This window comes from Sus scrofa, chromosome 2, assembly GCF_000003025.6.
Source record: "Sus scrofa isolate TJ Tabasco breed Duroc chromosome 2, Sscrofa11.1, whole genome shotgun sequence".
NCBI classification, from domain to species: domain Eukaryota; kingdom Metazoa; phylum Chordata; class Mammalia; order Artiodactyla; family Suidae; genus Sus; species Sus scrofa.
In genome coordinates, this window is record NC_010444.4 from 87,830,710 (window position 1) to 87,855,051 (window position 24,342).

The window sequence follows — 24,342 nt, forward strand, 5'->3', positions numbered from 1 at the left end:
TCTTGGTTTATGGATTCTCTTGAGAAAAAAGATATAATCACTCTGAATACCAAGTACAACAATGGGACTGATTTTAGAGGAATTCAGAGAATTGTTTTAGTGACATGCTTTGTTTTAGCTTAACCTAAAATGGTAAGTAAATGACCTTTCCTGCAAACTTATCAACAGTGCATGTAATTTGTCTGATTCTGTGCACACATACTAGAAAGCAGTTACTTTGAGCTATTCCTTGACAAGTAGAAAATTCATCTTTCCATACTGTTTCCATACTATGTGACTGAACCAGGCATCCTAAACCAGGACACACCTTCAGGAGCCAGCTGAAGCCATGTGGGGATTTGGAGGGGATGGGTTAGGTTCCTCTGAGCAACTGGGAAATGCCAAGCAGAGGCTTCACCTAGGCTGGTTGTAGGTTTCCGAGGCCACATGGGTTCTAGATGTGGGCCAGTGTCCCATAGGATAAACTGATGCCTCCAATGCCCAGACAATCATTTCTGTGGTTCATGCTCTTTGGAATGGGGTGGAGGGATGGGATGGGGGGGGACACAGGGCTTCTCTGGTGTTCCTTGATGTCACCCCCCCCCAATTTCATCCTAACCAGAGTCACAGGGAGGTTAAGCCACTTGCTTACCTGTACCCAGGGTCCTGGTCCGGTTTGTAGAACCAGTGTGGCTGCTCCCAGCCCGCATGGAACCCCATGGAACACTTAGACTTCAGGGTTTTATAAAGCCCACTGATTCGCTGAGTCGGCCTCCCGGCAAACCGTTCTTCTTTGGGGTAACCCACTGAAAAAAGAAAACCGGTAGTCCAAATAGCACAGAACCAAAACTAAAAAATACTTCGAAGGGATTTGGAAAAATGGGAAACACAGTACTTAAAATCCAGAAATCAGTACTTAAAATGCATATATACATATATATATATACATTAAATTTCAGAAAAACTAAAGCTGTCATTTATATTGATTATCAAAGGGTAAGTCGATTTAAAGCTTAAAATCATGGATGAATGCCTCACATTAAAGACATACGCTCACATAGATTTCCTGTTGTTGTATCTTAGAGGCGTATACTTTTTAGACCCCCTAGCCACTTCCCCACCATGCACAGAAGAAAAAGCATCTGGAGTCAGAGGTGCTACAAGTCAATTCTGAACACACTTCATAGACAACAGTAAACTTGCACTTTACCAATATTGTTGAATCCGTATGACTCTCGTGCTTTGGCCTCAGTGTACTGAGTTGTCGTCCACTTGCCATAGCGATTGGGATCCAATTCTATCAGATCGAAAGGAGGTTCTCCATGCAGGATCCAGTCACTGAGATATTTCCCTACCCCACCAGCATGGATTATGCCATATCTTTCAAATACAAAAACAAATAGCTGGTTACTAACACATATCATTTCCCAGTAATGAAAATGTCCACATATTTCACCAGGCCTCAAAAACAGAGGATTCTGTGCTATTTGGAACACACAGTCAATATAATCTTTTTGCTATCACATTTTTCTCAAAAAAAAAAAATACATGTTTAGGCATCCAAATGATGGACTAGTTTGTAAGTAGCTAGTTGTTTCCATAGGTTTAAGAGCTGTACACCTGCAAAATAGCTATGACCCTTAGCTAGTAAGGATGCTCGTTTTAGGAAATGGAGTAGAGGAAGCACACAGGCAGATGTGGTTAGTACCTTACCAGCCTTCCTGAGCTACGATTCTCCTGACAAATAGGAACCTTGCAGGAAAAATATGTACACTGTAGAGTGACCGCGCCCATCTCTTCTCAGACTCAGTTTAGTTCAGGTCCCCTTACAATGACTTCGGTGCGAAGATCTTGGGCCATTCTCTTAGAAGCATTCAGATGAAGACACACTCACCAGGGGACTTGTGGGAAAAAGTGCAAAGGAACAATGGCTCCTGCATTTTGCAACCAGTGGGTCACTTGGTGGGGAGGGTGGGTTTGTTTTCTCTTTCCACGCAAAGATGCTTTAAAACCAAGAACATGACTGTTCTTGGAGGCATCACAGTTTAAAGTTGCCCATGTGCAATTCTGCCCACTCACTCATCTGATGAAGGGCTTTCCTGTGGATTCATCTGTGATTTAAGTCAAGAGACGCTTCTGAGGGATTGGATGAGCAGAGAGTCATGGGGAAAGGACCAAAGAAAGGAGCTACATGGACAGACCTCAAAATGCAAGAAATTCCAATACCTTAGGTGGCAAAAACAGCCAGAATCACAGCTTCCAAGAGCATGGGAGAACCTTCGCAAAGACTAGAAATGTCAACTAACTTCTTCTCCAACATGATCCCAGTTTTGTTATTGTATAAAAATGAATGCATACGTTTGTTATAAGCGTATTTCTCAAGCGAAATAAAAAGACAGCCATTTGTACTTCTCTGGATAAATTAAAAAAAGAGATATGGCTCATCCAAATTACCCATAAACAATCTCACCCAAGTTTCAAGAAAGCAATAAATGTATATATGCTTAAAGTAATTATGAACTATACACATAAAATGTTTATTCCCTTGACCAGTCCCAATGCATGATACACAATAGTTGCCATTTTTAAGAGCTAGGATACCGTTTACAGGACTTGAAACTACATAAGGCTCTACTGACATTTATGGAGTGCTTACCATTTACCAGGCATTGTGTCCATCTAACACATACCAGCTGATTTATTCTTTAGCAACTCTCTTTTACCAGTGAGAAAACCAGCCTGCACACAGGAGTTAAATGCGGTTACACTGCAATAAAGTACAGACTCAGGAAACAAACTCAGTCATCTGACTCCAGTGTACACTCCCTGTTATTGGACTTTACTTTTGCTTCAACAGCTCTCAGTCTTTTTTCAGTTAAGAACACATAACAGATAGAATTCACATCCTTGGCCATCTCCTTGGCTATGGGCCAGGGTGGTGCTTTGGTTTCCTGTGGTCTCACTTCTACACTGTTGTGTTCTTTCCCTTTCAACAACGCACATGAGCAAATGAACGGGGCAGAGTGCTATTGTTTGAGGATAATCCTGAATCGATTTATTTTTAGTAAATGTTTATAAACTTCAGCTCTCTAACATTAACAAGTCATATGTAAAATGCCATACAAGTGAGTGTTATGAAACATCTATTGAGAGCCCCTGGTTTACTAGCTAAAAGTGTAAAAGCATGGAGTAAGAGAGATCTGGGTATGTTTTGTGTTCTGCCACTACTAGCTATGTGACCTTGGGTAAGTTGTGAGCCACGCTGAGCTTCAGTCTCCTCATGGGCACACTTTCTTTACCATGTGGGTGGAGAATTAATTGACATGGCATATAAAAGCACATAGAAATTTGCAGCATCTTGGATGCAACTAGAGGTTATCACACTAAGTGAAGTCAGAAAGAGAAAGACAAATACCATATGATATCACTTGTATGTGGAATCTAAAATATGACACAAATGAACTTTTCTGCAAAACAAAAATGACTCATAAACATGGAGAACAGATTTGTGGTAGCTAAGGGAGAGGAGAAGGGAGTGGGATGGACTGGGAGTTTGGCCTTAGCAGAGGGAAACTATTACATTTAGAATGGATAAGCAATGAGGTCCTACTGTACAGCACAGAGAACTATCCAGTCTCTTGGGATAGCCCATGATGGAAGATAATATGAGAAAGGGAATATATATTTTTTTATATATAATTTACTATATTGCAGAAATTGGCACAACATTGTAAATCAACTACACTTTAAAAAAAAAGATTAAAAGACTAAAAAATAAAATAAAAGCACATGGTAAACATGGTGACTGTTGGGCTCTTATATAACCTGCAATATAGTATGCCTCTGCCCAAAGGATAAGATTTCATTAAGGCAGTAATGTGAAGTGGACATGAAAGGGAATTCGATGAAAGGAGACGAGTTAGGCTCTTCTAGATCCAGCTTTAATCTGCAGAACCCGCTTCTTCCACATGGCCCAGCCACTCTGCTTTTGGAGTGTATGTGTCTGCTTTTTCATGATAACTGTTAAACTGCTAGATGTTACACCTTATAGCATTCACCTCTCTTTAAATTTGCTGTTGTAGGAGTTGTAGTTCAGTGGTAATGAACCCAACTAGTATCCATGAGGACACAGGTTAATGTCCCCACAGCCCTGCTCAGTGGGTTAAGGATCTGACCTTGCATGAGCTATGCTGTAGGTCGCAGACACGGCTCAGATCCTGCGTTGCTGTGGCTGTGGTGTAGCCAAGGAACTTCCATATGCCTCAGTTTGGCCCTAAAAAGCAAAAAAAAAAAAAAAAAAAAAAAAAGTTGCTGTTGCAATCTGTCCTAAGCCAAAGAAACTAGATTCAATTCCACACAACTCATTAGACATTTGAGGGCACTGTGTTAGTCACCTAGAAGCAGATCTTAGATTTGGGACAGAAGTAAAACAGCTTTGACTGAGGGTGATCTGTGAGTGAGGGAAATGAACACTGGCAGTTATGTAGACAGTTTTCAAATATCTATACTCTGGACTGTTGTACTTGAATAACAGACAACACTGAAATGCTGATCTCTGGGCCCCTCTCCAGACCATTGAATCTGAATCTATAGGAGGGGCATCTGGGAATCTGTTTGCTTGTTGGTTTTCCAATTCAACACATCTTTCATGGATTCAAGTGGCAAATATTAGGAATTTTATAGAAAAGATGCAGAGGATGAAACACATGTGAGTAACCAAGCACAAAGCTGAGATTCTGATTTTAACAAGCCCCCAGATGATTCTGGTGCTTAGCCAGATTATGGAAACCACTGGCCTTCATAATCATGGGCTGGACCACTATTATAAGCTGGAAGGGGCAGCCAGTGTGAGCATTCTGTCATGTTGTATAAGAAATATCTTAACACTCACAGCCAAATTATACTCAATGGAGAAAAGATGAAAGTTTTCCTACCAAACTCTGGAAAAGGCAAGGATGCCCACTCTCACCACTTTTATTCAACATAGTGTTAGAAGTCCTACACACAGCAATCAGAAAAAAAGAAGAAATAAAAGGTATCCAAATTGGAAGAGAAGAGGTAAAATTGTCACTATATGCAGATGACATGATATTATAAATAGAAAACCCTAAGGACTCCACACAAAAACTACTTGATCTGATCAATGAATTCAGCAAAGTAGCAAGAGACAAGATTAATATCCAGAAATCAGTTGCATTTCTGTGTACTTACAATTAAATATTATAGAGGAATATAAAAAATAATGCCTTTTAAGATTATACCAAAAAATAATAAAATGCCTAGAAATAAACCTGACCAAGGAGGTGAAAGATGTATACACTGAGAAGGGTAAAACATTAATAAAAGAAATTAAAGAGGACTCAGAAGAATGGAAAGATATCCCATGACCCTGGACTGGAAGAATTAATTTAGTTAAAATGGCCATATTACCCAAGTAATCTACAGATTTTATGTTATCTTTATCAAGTTACCCATGACGTTTTTCACAGAACTAGAGCAAATGTTGTAAAAAATCATTCAGAAATATAAAAGACCCAGAACTGCCAAAGCAATCTTAAGGGGAAATAAATAAATAAACAAATAAAAGTAGGGGGCATAACTCTCCCACATTTCAGATAATTCTACAAAGCTACAGTAATCAAAACAGTGTGGTATTGGTACAAAACCAGATATGTGGCTCAGTGGAACAGAATAGAGAGCCTAGAAATAAACCTGTATACCTATGGTCAATTAATCTTCATCAAAGGAGATAAGAATATAAAATGGGAAAAAGATTGTCTCTTTAGTAAGGGGTGCTGGGAAAACTGGACAGCTGCATGTAAATCAAAGAAACTAGAACACACGGTCACCCAGGGACAAAAATAAACTCAAAATGGCTTAAAGACTTAAATATACGACATGACACCATAAAACTCCTAGAAGAGAATGTAGGCAAATCTAACATAAACTGTACAAATATTTTCTTAGGTCAGCCTTCCAAAGTAATAAAATAAAAATAAAAATAAACCAATGGGGCCTAATCAAACTTACAAGTTTTGCATAGCAAAGAAAATCATAAACAAAATGAAAAGACAACCTAAGGAATGGGAGAAAATATTTGCAATTGAAAATATTCTTTCAAAAAATTGAGAATATTTGTAATTGCAAATGCAAGTGACAAGGGCTTAATCTCCAAAATATACAAACAACTCATACAATTCAACAACAACAAAAAACAAACAACCAACTGACAAATGGGCAGAAACCTAAATATGCATTTCTCTAAAGAAGACACATGAATGGCCAGTAGGCATATGAAAAGATGCTCAACATCACCAACTATTAGAGGAGTGCAAGTCAAAACTACAATGAGGTAACACCTCACACTAGTCAGAATGGCCATCATTAATAAGTCTACAAATAACAAATGCTGGAGAGAGTGTGGAGAAAAGGGAACTCTCTTGCACTGTTGGTGGGAATGTAAATTGGTACAACCACTATACAAAACAATATGGAGATTCCTCAGAAAACTAAAAATAGAACTACCATATGACCCAGCGATCCCACTCCTGGGCATATATCTGGACAAAACTAACTCAAAAAAAGGTATAAGCACCCTTATGTTTATAGGAGCACTATTCACACTAGCCAAGACATGGAAACAATCTAAATGTCCATCGACAGATGAATGGATTAAGAAGAGGTATATGTACACACACACACACACACACACACACACCACACCACACACACATATTTACAATGGAATACTACTCAGCCATAAAAAAGAACAAAATAATGCCATTTGCAGCACATGGATGCAACTAGAGATTCTCATACTAAGTAAGTCAGAAAGAGAAAGACAAATAACCTATACCTCTTATGTGTGGAATCTAAAATATGGCATAAATGAGCCTATCTACAAAACAGAGACCGACTCATAGACATAGAGAACAGACCTGTGGTTGCTGGGGGGAGAGGGATGGGGAAGGAGTGGGATGGACTGGGAATCTGGGATTAGTAGATGCAAACTGACTTATTTAGAAAGGATAAACAATAAGGTCCTACTGTATAGCACAGGGAACTCTATCCAATCTCTTGGCGTAGACCATTGTAGAATATAAGGAAAACATTACACATGTATTGCTGAGTCACTTTGCTCTACAGCCGAAACCGGCACAATTTGTAAATCAACTATAATTAAAAAAAACAAAAACAAAAACAAAACAACAACAACAAAACAAACCTGGGGTTAAACAGGAAAAAAATATCTTAGCAATCTCCACTTTTAAATAACAAGAAGGCCTTTGGAAGTCAGACCAAATGGGTAAAAAAGAGTGAGGCACTTTGCCCACTCCCACCAGTTATCGTCTCCACTCACTTTGCAGTGTCTGCAATCTGGGAAAATTACCCAGAGCAATCAGAGCAGGAGTCTGACATCAGCCCATGCAAGCAGATGCAATTTGTAGGTGATAAGAAACTGGTGTTCTAAAGAAGCACTTCCTAATTTCCTTAGTAATAGGTGTTCTGCTGAAGTATAAGTATCATGAAGCCACGGATACTCCTGCTTGTTCACAGATAAATAACATGGCTTATGATCAATGATCCACAAATACTTGTTAACTAAATCAATAAATTGGTGATTAAAGTGATTGCAGAATCAAAAAGAATAAAATGCTTAGGAATAAATTTAGCACCATCTTCTTAATTTTGTCTCTCCCTATGCAACTGATCACCAAAACGAAATAATTTTTTTTTTCTCTTTACAGCCATACCTATGGTACATGGAAGTTCCTGGGCCAGGGGTCAAATTGGAGCTACGCTACGGCCACAACAACAAGGGATCCTTAACCCGCTGAGCAAGGCCAGGGATCGAACCTACATCCTCACAGAGACAATATCAGGTTCTTAACCTGCTGACCGCAATGGGAACTCCTGCCCTCTTTTTATAAGGACACTTGTGATTACATTTAGGGTCCACTAGGCTAATCCAGAAGAACCTTCTGCATCTCAGGGGTCTTAACTCAATCACAGCTGCAAACTCCCTTTTGCTAACCTGGATATCTTTGGGGTCATTATTTAATTTTTCATGATCATTTAAAGGGGGTATCAACAAATCCTATGTTTCAAATGGTATAATATTTTCAGGCAGCTTTACATTGAAAAAAAATCTGTCATTTGGGAATTCCTGTTGTGGCTCAGGGGTAATCAACCCAACTAGTATCTATGAGGATGCAGGTTCAATCCCGGGCCTTGCTCAGTGGGTTAAGTATCCAACCTCGTCATGAGCTGTGGTACAGGTCACAGATGCGGCTTGGATCATAAGTTGTGGTGACTGTGGCGTAGGCCAGCAGCTGCAGCTCCAATTCAACCCCTAGCTTGGCACACAAGCTTGGGACAACCCCCAGCTTGGGACATATGCCACACATGCAGCCCTAAAAGAAGAAAAAGACTGTCAGTTTCCTGAAGTCTTCTGTTGATCTTCCGTTTTCCACTGATTTATTTACAATTTCACCTAATGAAGTGTTTTTCCTCCCAAGTTCACATTACAAATATTTCATTGTAATTATTGACAAGAAAAAAGATTAGGGAGTTCCTGTTGTGGCGCAGTGGTTAACGAATCCGACTAGGAACCATGAGGTTGCGGGTTCGGTCCCTGCCCTTGCTCAGTGGGTTAACGATCCGGCGTTGCCGTGAGCTGTGGTGTAGGTTGCAGACGCGGCTCAGATCCCGCGTTGCTGTGGCTGTGGCGTAGGCCGGTGGCTACAGCTCCGATTCGACCCCTAGCCTGGGAACCTCCATATGCCGCGGGAGTGGCCCAAGAAATACAACAACAACAACAACAACAACAACAAAAAGATTGTCTTAAAAGTCACATCATTTTCAAAAAATTAATAAGGGTTCTTAACCCACTGAACCACAGTGGGAACTCCACAAACTAAATAATTTTGTCTCCTATCTCTCAGTGCCCACTGCTGCTTCCTTAGTTCAAAGCCTGGCCTCTCTGTGTTGTAAGAACAGCATCCCAACCAGGTCAGACTCACTGCCTTGTTCTCAGCTGTAGCCCAGTGTTGAGCACTAGACTTCACACAAAGCTGGCCCATCACCAAATGTGAATTGAATAAATGGCCAAATATGACGAGAAAGAAAACTAGAATATTAGAAACTGTGATATGACAGTAAAGTAGCCTTGATGTTAATATTCACCAAATTAATGGGGACAAATATTCAAGATGAAACATCAAATAGGTAATGGAATCTTAAATAGGAAGCAACCCAAGGAATCATAAAGAAACAAATCATGCTGAACAAACATGAATTACGGTGAAAACTTCATCAGATATATTATACATTTGATAGTATGAATTATCTTTGTCGCCTGTATTATGAGAACATCCTTGTAAAACTGGGGCAAATTGACCTATCTGAATATTCACAGCATGAAAGGAGACACAAGTAATGGAAATGGCAGGAAATACACAGAGAGAAAATTCCGGGAAATCATTGCCCTTCTGTGTATAAACCTTTTAATCCTATACTGGATTTTTTGAAAATCTGGAATTTTCACTCCTTGCTTTTCATTGGTCATGAAAGGGGGAGAACACTCTGCCTCTCCCCATTGTGTATTTTGGGCCTGAGATGATGGGACAACACGTATCGAAAATATATGACTAGGAGTTCCCCAGGGGTGCAGCAGGTTAAGAGTCCGGTGTTGTCACTGCTGTGGCATGGATTCCATCCCAGGCCCCGGAACTTCTGCACGCCACAGGTATAGCCAAAAAAACAATAATAAAATAATATACATGCCTCGGAGTTCCTGTTGTAGCTCAGGGGAAATGAATCTGACTAGTATCCATGAGGACATAGGATCGAGCCCTGGCCTCAGTCAGTGGGTTAAGGATCTGGTGTTGCCATGAGCTGTGGTGTAGGTCACAGATTCGGCTCGGATCTGGTGCTGCTGTGGCTGTGGCTGTGGTGGGTGGCTACGGCTCCAATTCCATCCTTAGCCTGGAAACCTCCATATGTCACAGATATGGCCCTAAAAAGACCAAAAAAAAAAAAAAATATATATATATATATATATGCCTCTATAATAAATGTTATATGAAGGAGCCACTTACCCAAAGCCTATAGCCACCCAGTAGTTCCTGACCCCCTGATGGGGCCCCACCATAGGCAGAATGTCAGGAGAATAGGTGATAGGGCCATTGACAATATTGATGATGTCAGCCTTTTTCAAGACAGGGACCATTTCCATGGCAGCTTCCACGTGTTCCATGATTCGGTCTAGATCAGACTCAAAGAGCTCCTTTCCGAAACCTGGAAAGACATGCCATTGTGGTCAGGATCCCACAGCTGCCTTGACACGTACTCAAAGTGATTTAAATCTCTAAGTCAGCTCACATTTCAAGACGGCCCTAGTAGGAAGGTACTTTCTTTTTTAAGTCTCAACTTGAAACTCACTATCAACAGAGGAGTAACCAGGAGTTCCTACTGTGGCTCAGCAGTAACAAACCTGACTAGTAATCATGGGGACGTGGGTTTGATACCTGGCCTCGCTCACTGGGTTAAGGATCCAGTGTTGCCATGAGCTGTGGTGTAGGTTGCAGACAAAGCTTGGGTCCGGCATTGCTGGGGCTGTGGTGTAGGCCTGAGGTTATAACTAGATTCAACCCCTGGCTTGGGAACTTCCATATGCTGTGAGTGCAGCCCTAAAAAGACAAAAGAAAAAAAAAAATAGATGAGTAACCATTCTTTTTCTGAGAATAATAATGTTATTTCTTGAAATAATAAATCATGAAAGTCTTTTTTAATAGAAAATTTTAATGTATGCATATTAGCAGTTTCCAGTATTTAGTCAGATCACTCAATATTCTGCAATAACCAAGATGAGAAAAGAATCTAAAAAAGAATGGATATGTGTATATGTGTAATTGAATCACTTTGCTGTTCAGCAGTAATTAATACAACATTGCAAATCAACTACACTTCAATACAATTTTTTAAAATGAAAAAAAAAAAACAATAATAATCAGATTTGTCAAGAGAGACCTTTTCTCCTTCAATTAACCGTAAAAGTCTGCTTCATCCTCCCAGGTGAGGGCCAGTGGGAGTTTACAAAATCATGTCAGGACACTGGGGATAAGTGGGAAACGACTCTCGGATCTCGGATGAGGGGTTCTAGACACTTTTAAGACTCGGCAGGGAAGTAAAGGCTTGGAGGCCTCATTCCTCAAGCCACCTCCCATGCACATCTGAGGATTAGAGTTCTGTGAAAAGAGTCAGGGTCCTGGATCACAATCATCTCGGTGAAGGCAGGGCCACCGGCAAGCTCAAGGAATGTCTCCACCAATACTGGTGATGTTCCTGCCCAGTGGCCAGCTGCTTGCTCTTCCTGTGCACTGCACATCAGGTCACTGGCCGGGAGGCCTACAGGTTAGAGCCGGGCATGTGGGTGCCCAGGGCCAGCCAACCATCTGGCTCTCCTTCCAATTATTCTCCTTCTTGGAATTATTGAAGTATTGGTTCAACTTTTATTTGGAGGAGAAGCGGCCAGCATGGGGGATGAGCAGAGATGAAGGCTCCCAGGTGGCAGATCAGCCCTCTGGGATCAAGAGCTATTCCCCACAGACACAAATATGCACAATTCCTTGCATTTCTCTCTCTCTCTTTCTTTCTTTTTTCTTTTTCTTTCTTTTTTTTTTTTTTTTTTTTTTTTTTTTTTTTTTTTTTTTTTTTTTTTTTTTTTTTTTTTTTTTTTTTTTTTTTTTTTTTTTTGGCTGTTTCTGTATATGGAAGTTCCCAGTCTAGGGATCTAATCCAGCTGCAGCTTTGACCTATGCCACAGCTGCGGCAATGCCGAATCCTTAACCCACGGCACTGGGGCTGGGATTGAACATGCCCTTCAGCAGTGACCCAAGCCACGCAAGAGACAACACCAGATCTTAACCTGCGGCACCACAGCAGGATCTCCTCCCTCCATTTCTTTATATTTCCTGTGATATTTGTGTCCCAATGATGTTTTCTCTCCTTCTGCAGAGTAAAACCTCCTTAAGTGACCCAATCCTTCATCTGGCTCTGCACAATTTTCTCATAAACAACAAAGACAGGAGTGCTCTTCGTGGCTCAGTGGTTAACAAAACCGACCAGGATCCATGAGGTGCGGGTTTGATCCCTGGCCTCTCTTGAGGATCCTCAGTCAGGGATCCAGCATTGCCGTGAGCTGTGGTGTAGGCTGCAGACGAGGCTTGGATCCTGCATTGCTGTGGCTGTGGTGTGGGCTATGGCAGCTGCAGCTCTGATTCGACCCCTAGCCTGGGAACTTCCACATGCCTCTAATGTGGTCCTAAAAAGCAAAAACAAAACAAAACAAAAACAGGTCCTTCTCTCCCTTAGAAAACTTGAAAGAGAAGCGTGGTACCTCCTGCCTCAGTATAGAGGCTTAAGCCTTTCCATACCCATTTACTCAGTAAGGAAGGGCTTCAGTTCACAGTACTAAGCTATCCTGCTCTGCTATAGACTTGGAGACTTTCATTTTTAACAGGCTGGATTCCTACCTCTAATACCTGTTGTGTTTCCTATGGTCAAAGGCCAATAGCAGCTATATCCCACTCCAGAAACTAGACCAAGTAAGCAGGGGAGTGAAGAAAAAAGGGGAGGGCAGAAGGTTGGTGTTGGTAGGTAAAAATTACCTGGGGCCTTCCAGAGCAGCAGGGAGCATCTTTTTTTTTTTTTTTTTAGCTTTTTCACCAACTCTTTCCTTCTTTCCTGCTGTGATTGTTCAAAGGGATATGAGAACAGAATTTACCTCAAATCTCTCACTTCCAATGTCCCAGGTATTTAAGTCTAGCAGTATTATGGTGTCTTGTTCTATAATCAGCCCAGAATCATAGAGAGGATAAAATATATGTGTCTGACCTGCACACACTTTTATTTGCTGAACCCACCTGGAGGGACTCCGCTGGTGACCCAGGAGTCCTGAAGTTTCATTTTCTCCTGACTTTCATATGGACCGAACAAAAGCCCATCCCTTTCCTGCCGGAGATAATAAGATCCTTCCAGGTCTCGGAGCACAGGAAGTTCTCGCTTTAAAGCTTTCACTTCAGGGATGGTTGACGTGACAACGTATTGATGCTGAACTGGAATGAGAGGATGCTCTAATCCAATCATCTGACCTACTTCGCGAGCCCAAAATCCTGAAATAAACAATCATTGAAGAATGTCACCACCACATATAAAAACATGCCACCACTGCCATCCATATAGCAATTTACATTAAAATAAAATAGAAGACTTCAGTACACATGGAAAAGTCTAAAGAATGTCATAGCACCTTGAAGTTTCTTGGTCATTGCAAAATTGAATGGGAGAAGAGAGGTCAATATTTTACACTACTCCAAAGTTTTGAAAGATACCTGTAATCTAAGGGAACAGCATTCCAGAAAAGGTATTTTGCCCATAAGCAAAGGTGGGCAAAAAACAAACAAACAAACAAAAAAAAAACAAGCAAATAAGCAAAAACAAATTATTTGAAGGAAAAAAAATAAACAATACAATGTACAAACGCTGATTTTAAAAAATACAGTAATGGACAGAGCTGACTTGGGGAAAATAGCATCTTTTCTCTATTATTTGAAAAGTTTAGTTTGAATAGGTTTTGTGAGGTCCTTTCTTGCAATGGCCAGAGGCACGTGATGTTCAGAGCAGGAGGGAGGTGACACAGCAAAGGGGAACAGGCTCAGAGATAGGTGGCAGTTCCCACAACCTGTGTCTCCCTTCACAGTGTGCAAGTGGACTGCCTTATTGGTGGGAATGATTGTTATTTTTTTTCCCTTTGCAACAATGAACCAGATAAACTGTGGCTGAATGGACCCTGGATTCTCTTCCCAGTTGCGGAGCTAAAGTCCAGAGCAAGAAAGGGCCACACCCAAGATCATATCTTACTGGTTTTCTTCCTACAGAAAGCTTATTTTGAAAATCCAAGACTCTTTCGCTTGTATAAAGGTATTTTCGAATATAAAAGAATAATAATAATAAAGTAAAAGGGAGTTCCTCTTGCGGTTCATCAGGTTAGGAACCTGATGTAGGATCCTGAGGAAGCTGGTTCAATCCCTGGCCTTGATTGATGGGTTAAGTATCCGTGTTGCAGCAAGCTGTGGTGTAGGTTGCAGATGCAGCTCAAATCTGGTGCTGCCCTCGCTCATAGCTGCAACTCGGATTTGACCCTTAGCCCAGGAACTTCCATATGCCTTTCTTTCATGGCCATAAAAAGAAAGAGAGAAAGAAAGAAGAAAAGAAAGAAAGAAAAGGAAAGGAAGAAAGAAAGGGCAGAAGGAAGGAAGGAGGGAAGGAAGAAGGAAGAAAAGAAAAAAAGAATAATAAAAAAATAGAATCTAAAATGATGAAAACAATCATGTGTCAGGGATACAGGATCACCTGACCCATCAATGAATTATTGGGGGGGGTTTCTATTTGCTTGTTTGTTTCATAATAATTTTGAATACTTATTCAAATGATCTGGGAATCTTCCTTAAGTTATTTCTTTAGAGGTTCTATTCTCTTAAATTTTTAGCCATTTGGGTTTCTGCTTTTGTTTGCAATCTAATAAGGAGTTCTGAAAGCTCTGATATGATGAAGTTCAGACCTAGACACAAATCATCAATTATGAATCTGGGAGCCCTTATTATATATTCTCATGTGGCATCTAAACATTCCTCGTGGGTTCTATTGTTTCACTTTGGCCTAATGATTAAGTTGGTCAGACTTGGATAACAGCCCCAGAAATAGGTACCCATTTGCAAACCAAAAATCTTACCTGTGAGCATTAGAGCTATTTGTTGGTTTTTGAATAATTTAAAGACTTAATTTATTCCTTCTGGTAGGAAGCTGTGAATTACCAATGTCAACACTTTGTGGGGAAATACAGTAAAGCCACATATTCTAGTTATATGCACTGGAGCAGTTTCAAAGTATAAAAATCCAAAATACTTAGCCTAGCAATTCATCCCACCTCAGTATCCTTAAAATACCTGTTTTTGATTGAAAACATAAATTGAAGAAAATAAATTCTGTCCTACTTAAACATTTATAAATTTCTGAGCCTAACTGCTTGCTTATTAATGCCCTTCACCATTAAAATAAAGAGGAAATGTTTACATAACTTACCATATAACTATATTGCGCCAAACCTCATAGCAAGCTCTACACTGTTTTCCCCTATGGTGGTAGGATCTGTTGGCATTCTCTTCCTCTAAACGTCAATCAAATTAAACTAAATCTTTCCAGGGTTACACTTTGCCCAGGACAGGGCTTCACATAGTTAGATATTTTCAGGAGAAGATTTTATGAGCCCAATTCTTGCATGTCTTCAAATCTAGAAAAGCACCAAACGCCTTCATGTGACATCTGCTCCCTGTGGCTAGCAGCAACCTTATGTAAAAATGGGTGCTTGACGGCATGTACCTCCCTCTTCACCAAAATCATGTAATACACTGACCTTGCCCCTTCCTCTTTGGAGGAGTTTCTCAAAGCTATTTGAAATGCTGCCTCCATTGTGCCCCAAATAAAGCTTAACTCACAACTCTCATGTGGTGCCTGTTTTTCAGTCCACAGCTTCAACCCTCACTAGAGCACCCACCAACCAAGTTCAAATGTGGAGGAATCCTCTGTAATCTACATTACCCCTAAAAAAGAGTGAAGATAAGAGACAGGAGAAATGATCATAGGAAATGGCTTTTCCATTTTTAAAAATGCTGTGATTAGAAATGGAGTTAAGATGAAGGGTGCAGATTCGTGGACAACTTCTACTAGCTGGTTTATACAGTGACAATGATGGTTTATATAGTGACACTCTCTGACGCAAAGTACCAGGAAATGAAGCAATTCTTTTTTGGCTGAACACTAGGCTTTATGTTGGCATGATCCAATCACCGTTCTGCTTTACCATATTAGGAAAAGTCTTAAGGAAAGCTTACAAGGTTATCTCGGGCTTAATGAGTCAACTGGAAATGAGGTGGAGAGAAACATGCAATGGCCGTGCAAAGAAAAAGCTTACATGGTAATAAATCGCTCCCGCCCATGCCCCTGAGCTGCCCTGAAGTATGAGGTCGAAGGAAGATAGAGTGAAGCTGTGTTTAAAGCACAGTAAAGGCAAGTTCACCTATTGCACATCGAGAGGTCAGCAGTGTCAGAAGCTCTTCCTGGAGTTCCCAGCGTGGTGCAGTGGTAAACGAATCTGACTAGGAACCATGAGGTTGCAGGTTCGATCCCTGCTCTTGCTCAGTGGGTTAAGGATCTGGTGTTGCTGTGAGCTGTGGTGTAGGTCTCAGACATGGCTCAGATCCCGTGTTGCTGTGACTCTGGCGTATCCCGTGTTGCTGTGACTCTGGCGTAGGCTGGTGGCTACAGCTCCGATTGGACCCCTAGCCTGGGAACCTCCATATGCCACTGAGCGGCCCAAGAAAAGGCAAAAAGACAAAAAAAATAAAATAAAAAATAAAAAAATAAAAAATAAATAAAAAGAAGCTCTTCCTTAGCACTGCTTGCTCAAGAATGAGTTTCCTACATTCTCTCTCCTGTAGGAACACCTGGAAAGCAGTGTTTCTTAAAACATATTCTACAGACTCTCTGGTACAGATAGGACGGTACTTGTTTAAAAGAGAGTTTCCCAGCCAGACTTCCTGGGAAGTTTCCTCAGTGACTCTTGCACCTAGCTTGAGAACCAAGCTCTGTGGGAAGCCTGTTTACCAGCAGAATGGGTGCTGGATGTCTGCAGAACAAGTGAAAGGAGTTGGAGAATCTTAAGGCCGATAAACCAAGAAGCCATGGGAACCTGAGGCTAGTGTTTCCCAGACCAGGGCATAAGCTTGTAAAGAAATAATTATAATAATCATAAAAATTATTATCATTAGTATAAATTTGTTTAGTGCTTTCTCTCTGGGAAGCCATTTCTGGGTACTTTACAATATTAGCTCATTTGCTGATCATAATAACTTGTTGAGATAGGAATTATTACCTTCACTGTGCACATGAGTAATTTGCCCAGGTCACATCATTGGCAATAATGTGTCTCTGGTCAAGGGAAGCCCACTGCCCTGGACAGTGTTGGAGACGCATGAGCAAACTGACACATTTTTACTTTTTTTTTTTCATGCCACACCTGTGACATAAAGAAGTCTCTGGAGCTAGGGGTCGAATCAAAGCTGCAGGTACAGGCCTACCCCCCCACCACAGCAATGCCAGATCCAAGCGGCATCTGTGACCTACACGGCGGCTTTTGGCAATGCTGGATCTTTAACACACTGAGCAAGACCAGGGATCAAGCCTGCATCCTCATGGACACTATGTCAGTTTCTTAACCTGATGAGCCACGATGGAAACTCCCATATTTTTATTTTTAGGCTTCCCTTTTCATGGATCTCCTAGCAACTCAGCAGCCATGTAAAAAACTTTTTATGACTCCATGTAAAAAACTTTTAGCAGGTTATGGTACACTCAAGTAGATAACAATGGCCTTTACATCTTTTACATTTTGGTTATATTTTCAACTTTATATCCTTGGTACTTTAATTATGTTACAGAGCTGCCTGAGGGCCTCAAGTGAATTCATGCAATATCCAGGTCTCACTGAGTAACTCTGGGAAACATCCCATTAGACACACATTCTTTTTTAATTTTTCTTTTCTTTTTAGGGCCGCACCCACAGCACATGGAAGTTCCCAGGCCAGGGGTCAAATCGGTGCTGCAGCTTGCCTGCCTACGCCACAGCCATAGCAACGTGGGATCTGAGCTGCATCTGCGACCTACGCTGCAGCTTGTGGCAATGCTGGACCCTTAACCCTATGAGCAAAGCCAGGGATCAAACCCACATTCTCATGGATACTAGTCAGGTTCTTAACCCACTGAGCCACAATGGGAACTCTCAGATGCACATTCTAAACAACAGACACACATTGCAAATCATGTTAGCAATAATGCCTTCTGCAGATGGTTACTTTTATTCATAAAATTAATCTTTGTTAGCTTTAAGTCTAGAAGGGGACACATCCAAAACTTCACCCCCAATTACTGAGGCTTAATTTTTGGCAGAATGTCTATACTTAAAATTGCTTTTGAAAACTGACTTATAAATAATGAAACACACACTCGTCTTCGCCTTCCGTGGACCACTAAGATGTGATCAGTTAGATTTTCTCTGATAACTTATGTCCAGTGGGGAAAAAAAGAGGAGAAAAATTAGTGGGTGGGGGATAGGAAAGATGTGGGCCAGAGATGTGATTTGAATGAGATAAATAATGGAGAATTGAGATGGCATAGTTCTGCATGCACCTTTGAACAATTCGTTGTCTGGTGTTACAGAGACCTGAGGATGGGAACTCAAATGTGCCTGAGTTAAAGGCATCAGGAGCCAAGAATAAAGGAAAACATTCTGCCATTGTCCTCCTCTGCCCTGATCACCCCACAAGACTGCACAGCTGCACAGAGTACTTCATCTGGTAACCAATGTCCTGGGTTTAGGTCAGATCTCTTTGGGAATGATTCTTTTTCTTATTCCTCACAGACTGTACTTTACAAAAAAATTACTAATGGCAATGAATTATGCAAATATCTATTCATTTAAGGAAAACAATAGATAAACGTGTTAAATTAAGATTTTCTGTGTTATTTTTCAAAATATCAGTTGCGAGTGTGCAGCTGCCTGAAACACTGTGTTAAGAAAAATAGTAGGATTTGTCTAATGCTCTCTGAAACGAGTGCAGTGATCAATTAGCAATGTCTGCCATGGGTGCCGGATATAAAGTCAAAGCATGTTTGTTTAGTATGTACTATTACTATGAAAATAGTCAAATGTTTTTATAATGTTTATAATGTTTTGTAATGAATTCATGAGACCATAAAGAAAGTTGCAAGATTACAAAGAATTCTTGCTACTTGGGGAAAAAAGGGATGAATGATTTCATTGCTTTAGATCTTCTAGCAGAATTTAGACGGGGGTGTCCAAGGACAATAGGAGATGGGGAGTATCCAGTGGGGGTTTCCTTGTGGTGGGACAAGTGAAGTTCAAAAAGAAAGCACTATTTTATGCCTTTACTTTTATTTTTTACGCAAGTCATTTTACATTATTTTCAATTTCAGATGATGTCAAAGAATGACTGAGATGTTTATGCTTTTCAAATGGGGGGCATGGATTAGAAAGATTCAGAAATACTAACTTAAACTCTGAAATACTGAAGACATGACTTTTTACAGGGCCACTAAAAATGTTTTGGGTAAGAAATAACATCAACCAGACATTACAATCTAGAGGAAAGGATCTTAACATTACTTGTTTCTGGCATGTCCTCGTGGCATACCATCTGATCTGATAAATAATCAAGACTGTTTTCATTTTCTGAATTTAAGCAATGACTCAGAGAGCAGACCACGAGAAAATCAGTAACTATCTCATGCTTATTTTAGGTTTTTAATTAACCATTATAAACCACAGGTCAATATAAATTATTAGCCCAGTTTAAACTCTGAAAACATTTTCATTTGCACGAAAATTTATTTCTTACGTGTGACATTTGAAAATGACTTCATAGGCAAATGACCTGATAGAACGTGTGTTAACTCAAGAGTCAAAAGACCCAGGTTTGGGAGTTCCCACTGTGGTGTAGTAGGTTAAGGACCTGGCATTGCCGTAGCTGTGGTATAGGACACAGCTGAGGCTTAGATTTGATCCCTGGCCCAGGGACTTCCATGTGCCATGGGTTTGACCAAAAAAAAAAAAAAAAGACCTAGGTTCAAGTCTTGACTCTGACATAACTGTCACTTTGCCAATTAGCATAACCTTTCCAGACCTTGGTCTCTGCATATGGGAAATGAGATTATCTCAAATATCCCTTTCGGCTTCGCTACTGTGAGTCTAAACTGCAACAGAGCACCTAAAAAGAAAATTACAAAACAGATTTAATAGTGTACTGAAAGGAAAAGGGTTAAAAGTTGTCTAAATAGAGCCTGGTAATCAAAATGGATGAGAGAGAACACACATGATCAAATCTGCTCTAAAAAAGCAAAGTGAGAACAATGAGTATGGTCATGAATTTGAGCATTAGACTCTGGTTATTATTATAAAGAAAGAGTGAACATAGGAAGGAAAAAGAAGCAGCATTTGGCAAAACACGGCCTGGAGCAGAGTGAAAGGGAACATGGAGAGGAATGCCAGCTTGCTGGGGATAACCAAGACCAGAGCTGCATCGCACACTTCGAGAGCAAAGGGATGGGGGCAGGGAGGAGAGTTTTGTAGCTTAGAAACAGGCAAAATGGGGAGTTCCCATCATTGCACAGTGGAAACAAATCCGACTAGGAACCATGAGGTTGCAGGTTTGATCCCTGGCCTTGCTCAGTGGGTTAAGGATCCAGCATTACCATGACCTGTGGTGTAGGTCGCAGACAGGTCTTGGATCTGGTCTTGCTGTGGCTCTGGTGTAGGCCAGCAGCTACAGATCTGATTCGACCCCCAGCCTGGGAACCTCCACATGCTGTGGGCTTGGCCCTAAAAGGACAAAAGACAAAAAAAAAAAAAAAAAAAAAAAGAAAGAAAAAAAGAAACAGACAAAATGTTCACCATGAGAGCTTCACAGTGTTTCATAACAATATTCATATGATAAAAATTTACTTTATGGCTGAATACCTTATTTCTCTGTCCCTTCACAATAACCCGCTATTTAAAAAATATATACGTATGAGGCTTACCTGCAGCATTCACAATCCTATTTGCTCGCATAGATCCCTGCGGAGTTTCAACATCCCATGTTCCATCTGACCTGGGTTTCAAAGACGTCACCGGGGCAGGATATTTTAGAAGGGCACCGTATTTCCTAGCCCCAGCAGCCAGGGCCATAGTTAGAGAGTAAGGATCAATGTGACCATCTCCAGGATTATAGAGTCCAGCTAAAATCTAAATTAATCATAGTAGAGTCAATAGTCAAATGAACATATGTACTCACAGTTAATTATATCCTGCCAGCAAATGTTTAGTAAAATTGGACTGTAAAAATGCATCATGACATCAGATCGAGCCATCTCCACTTTTTTTTTTTTTTTTTTTTTTTTTCCTGTACTTAAGTGCAGACCTAGGCAGGTCTCACACTGAGGATTAAGTAGGCAGGCTATCTGATAGAGGCTGACAGTTGTCTCAAAATCCATCTTCCCCTCTCCCAATAGCAGTGGAAACCAAATGTTTATTTATATTTAGGAGCATTGAGAACAAAGATTTTCAAACAGTTGGCAGCTTATTAGTAGCTAAGACTATTTATTGAGTTCTGGTCAAGGAAATGCAAATGAAAGTGTCATATGACAGATTCCAGGAACCATTTTAAAAATTTAACCAGCATATCCTCTTTGTCCCTTCTTTTTTGTCCCTTCCTCTGCCCTCCTGTCTGGAATGCGGACCTGATGGCTGGTGCTCTAGTGTCAACTTGGAGTAAGTACAAAAGAGTTACACCCTAGAAACGACAGAACAATGATCCAGAAGGTGACTGGGTGGAAAAGAGCCACCATTCAAGCCCTGGGTTGTCTAAATGACAGATAAACAAACTTCTATCTTGTTTAAGCACTATTACTTTGGTTTCTGACACTTGAAATCATATCTAATACTAATTGATCAATTATTTATGTGTTTATTTTTAGGTTTTTGTTTTTTCTATTATAGCTGATTTACATTGTTCTGTCAACTTTTACTGTACAGCAAAGCCACCCAGTCATACATACATACATATACATACTCACACAAACACACATTCTTTTTCTCACCTGTTCCATCACAAGTGACTAGATATAGTTCCCTATGCTATACATCAGGATCTCATTGCTTATTCACTCCAAATGCAATAGTTTGCATCTACTAATCCCAAACTCCCAGTCCATCCCACTCCCTCCTTCTTCTCAGCAACCACAAGGCTATTCTCCAAGTCCATGAGTTTGTTTCTTTTCTGTAGAAAGATTCATTTGTGCCGTGTATTAGATTCCAGATATAAGTGATATCATATGGTGTTTGTCTTTTTCTTTCTTACTTACTTCACTTAGTATGAGAGTCTCCAGTTCCATCCATGTTGCTACAAATGGCATTATTTTGTTCTGTTTATGGCTGAGTAGTATTCCAGTGTGTACATGTACTGCATCTTCTTAATCCATTCATCTGTCAACGGACATTTAGGTTGTTTCCATGTCCTGGCTATTGTGAATAGTACTGCTATGAACATAGGGGTGCATGCCTCTTTGTCAACGAAAGTTTTGTGTGGATATATGCCCACGAGTAGGATTGCTGGGTCTTATGGTGGTTCTATATTTAGTTTTCTGAGGTACCTCCATACTGTTTTCCATAGTGGTTGTACCAATTTACACCCCAGCAACAGTGTAGGGGGGTTCCCTTTTCTCCACTCCCTCTCCAGCATTTGTTATTTATTTACGTGTTAATGATGGCCCTTCTGATTGCTGTGAGGTAGTATCTCATAATAGTTTTGATCTGCAGATTCCAGGAACCATTTAAAAATTTAACCAGCATATCCTCTTTGTCCCTTCTTTTTTGTCCCTAATAATCAGTGATGTTGAGCATTTTCTCATGTGCCTATATATCTTCTTTGGAGATATGTCTATTCAGGGCTTCTGCCCATTTTTCAATTGGGTTGTTGGTTTTTTTGTTGTTGAGTTGTCTAAGTTGTTTGTGTATTTTAGAGACTAAGCCCTTGTCAGCTGCACCATTTGAAACCTTTTTCTCCCATTCCATAGTTTGTCTTTTTGTTGCCTTATTTGTTTTTATGGTTTCCTTGGCTGTGCAAAAGCTTGTAAGTCTAATTAGGTCCCATTGGTTTATTTTTGTTTTTCTTTCTGTTTCCTTGGGAGACTGACCTAAGAAATTTGTATGGTTGATGTCAGATAATGTTCTGCCTATGCTCTTTTCTAGGAGTTTGATGGTATCTTGCCTTATGTTTAGGTCTTTCAGCCATTTTGAGTTTATTTTTGTGCATGGTGTGAGGGTGTGTTCTCGTTTCATTGATTTCCATGTAGCTGTCCAGTTTTCCCAGCACTGCTGGCTGAAAAGACTGTCTTTTTCCCATTTTATGTTCTTGCCTCCTTTGTCCAAAATTAATTGACCGTAGGTGTCTGGGTTTATTTCTGGGTTCTGCATTCTGTTCCACTGGCCTGTATGTCTGTTTTGGTACTGGTACCACACTGTCTTGATTGGTATAGCTTTGTCATATTATCTGAAATCTGGGAGAGTTATGCCTCCTACTTGGTTTTTTTTTTCCCCTTAAGATTGTTTTAGCAATTCTGGGTCTTTTAATGGTTCCATATAAATTTTGGGATTGTTTGTTCTAGTTCTGTGAAAAACTGTCATGGGTAATTTGATAGCGATCACACTGAACTGATAGGATCACACTGAATCTGTAGATTCCTTTGGGTGGTATGGCCACTTGAACCATGTTGATTCTTCCAATCCAGGAGCATGGAATATCTTTCCATTTCTTTTACTCCTCTTTAATTTCCTCGATTAATGTTTTACAGTTCTCAGCATATAAGCCTTTCACCTTCTTGGTCAGGTTTATTCCTAGGTATTTGATTTTTGTGGGTGTGATTTTAAAAGGTATTGTATTTTTATATTCCTTTTCTAATACTTCATTGTTAGTATACAGAAATACAACCAATTTCTGAATGTTAATCTTATATCCTGCTACTTTGCTGAATTCATTGTCAGTTCAAGTAGTTTTTCGGTGGAGTCCTTAAGTATCATGTCATCTGCAGAGAGTGACAATTTTACCTCTTCTCTTCCAATTTGGATACCTTTTATTTCTTCTAATGGATCAATTATTTATCTTAAATTGTTTAGTACCATTAACAAAGTCATATGTTAATATATATATATATACCTGGTGTCACGAAAATGTATGCCTGATTCAGTCATTCAACAACTAGTTCTTAAACACTTACTTTGTGCTAGGGCTTGAGGCTAGGCACTGTGGGGGAAACAAAGAAGAATCAAATCAGATGAAACAAGGAGTGAGCCCTGAAAGAGTCTAGCCAGGTCTCAGCCATTCGACAAAAATCTTTTAAGCACTAAGTACGGGCAAGAGGCTTTTGTCAAATCTTCTCTCTGCATCTATTGAGATGATCATATATTTTATCATTTTTTTCTATTTGTGGAATGTATCACATTGATTGGTTTTTAGATTTTTTTTTTTTTTTTTTTTTGTCTTTTGTCTTTTGAGGGCCGCACCCACGGCATATGGAGGTTCCCAGGCTAAGGGTCTAATCTGAGCTGCACCAGCCAGCCTACACCACAGCCACAGCAACATCAGATCCGAGCTGCGTCTGTGACCTACACCACAGCTCACAGCAATGCCA

At 40.3% G+C, this 24,342-nt stretch overlaps 1 protein-coding gene across 2 annotated transcripts in view; it reads right to left on the bottom strand.

Annotated features, from left to right (window-relative positions):
* Positions 1-24,342, bottom strand: part of DMGDH (dimethylglycine dehydrogenase) — a 75,363-nt gene that overhangs the window by 38,883 nt on the left and 12,138 nt on the right. For both annotated transcript variants that reach the window (XM_021084481.1, XM_021084480.1), the window contains exons 5-9: positions 20,695-20,899; positions 12,906-13,154; positions 10,080-10,278; positions 1,190-1,359; positions 632-785 (exon numbers count right to left, since the gene is read on the bottom strand). In XM_021084481.1, coding sequence (XP_020940140.1) covers positions 632-785; positions 1,190-1,359; positions 10,080-10,278; positions 12,906-13,154; positions 20,695-20,899 — 977 coding nt within the window. The remainder of the gene's footprint in view (positions 1-631; positions 786-1,189; positions 1,360-10,079; positions 10,279-12,905; positions 13,155-20,694; positions 20,900-24,342) is intronic.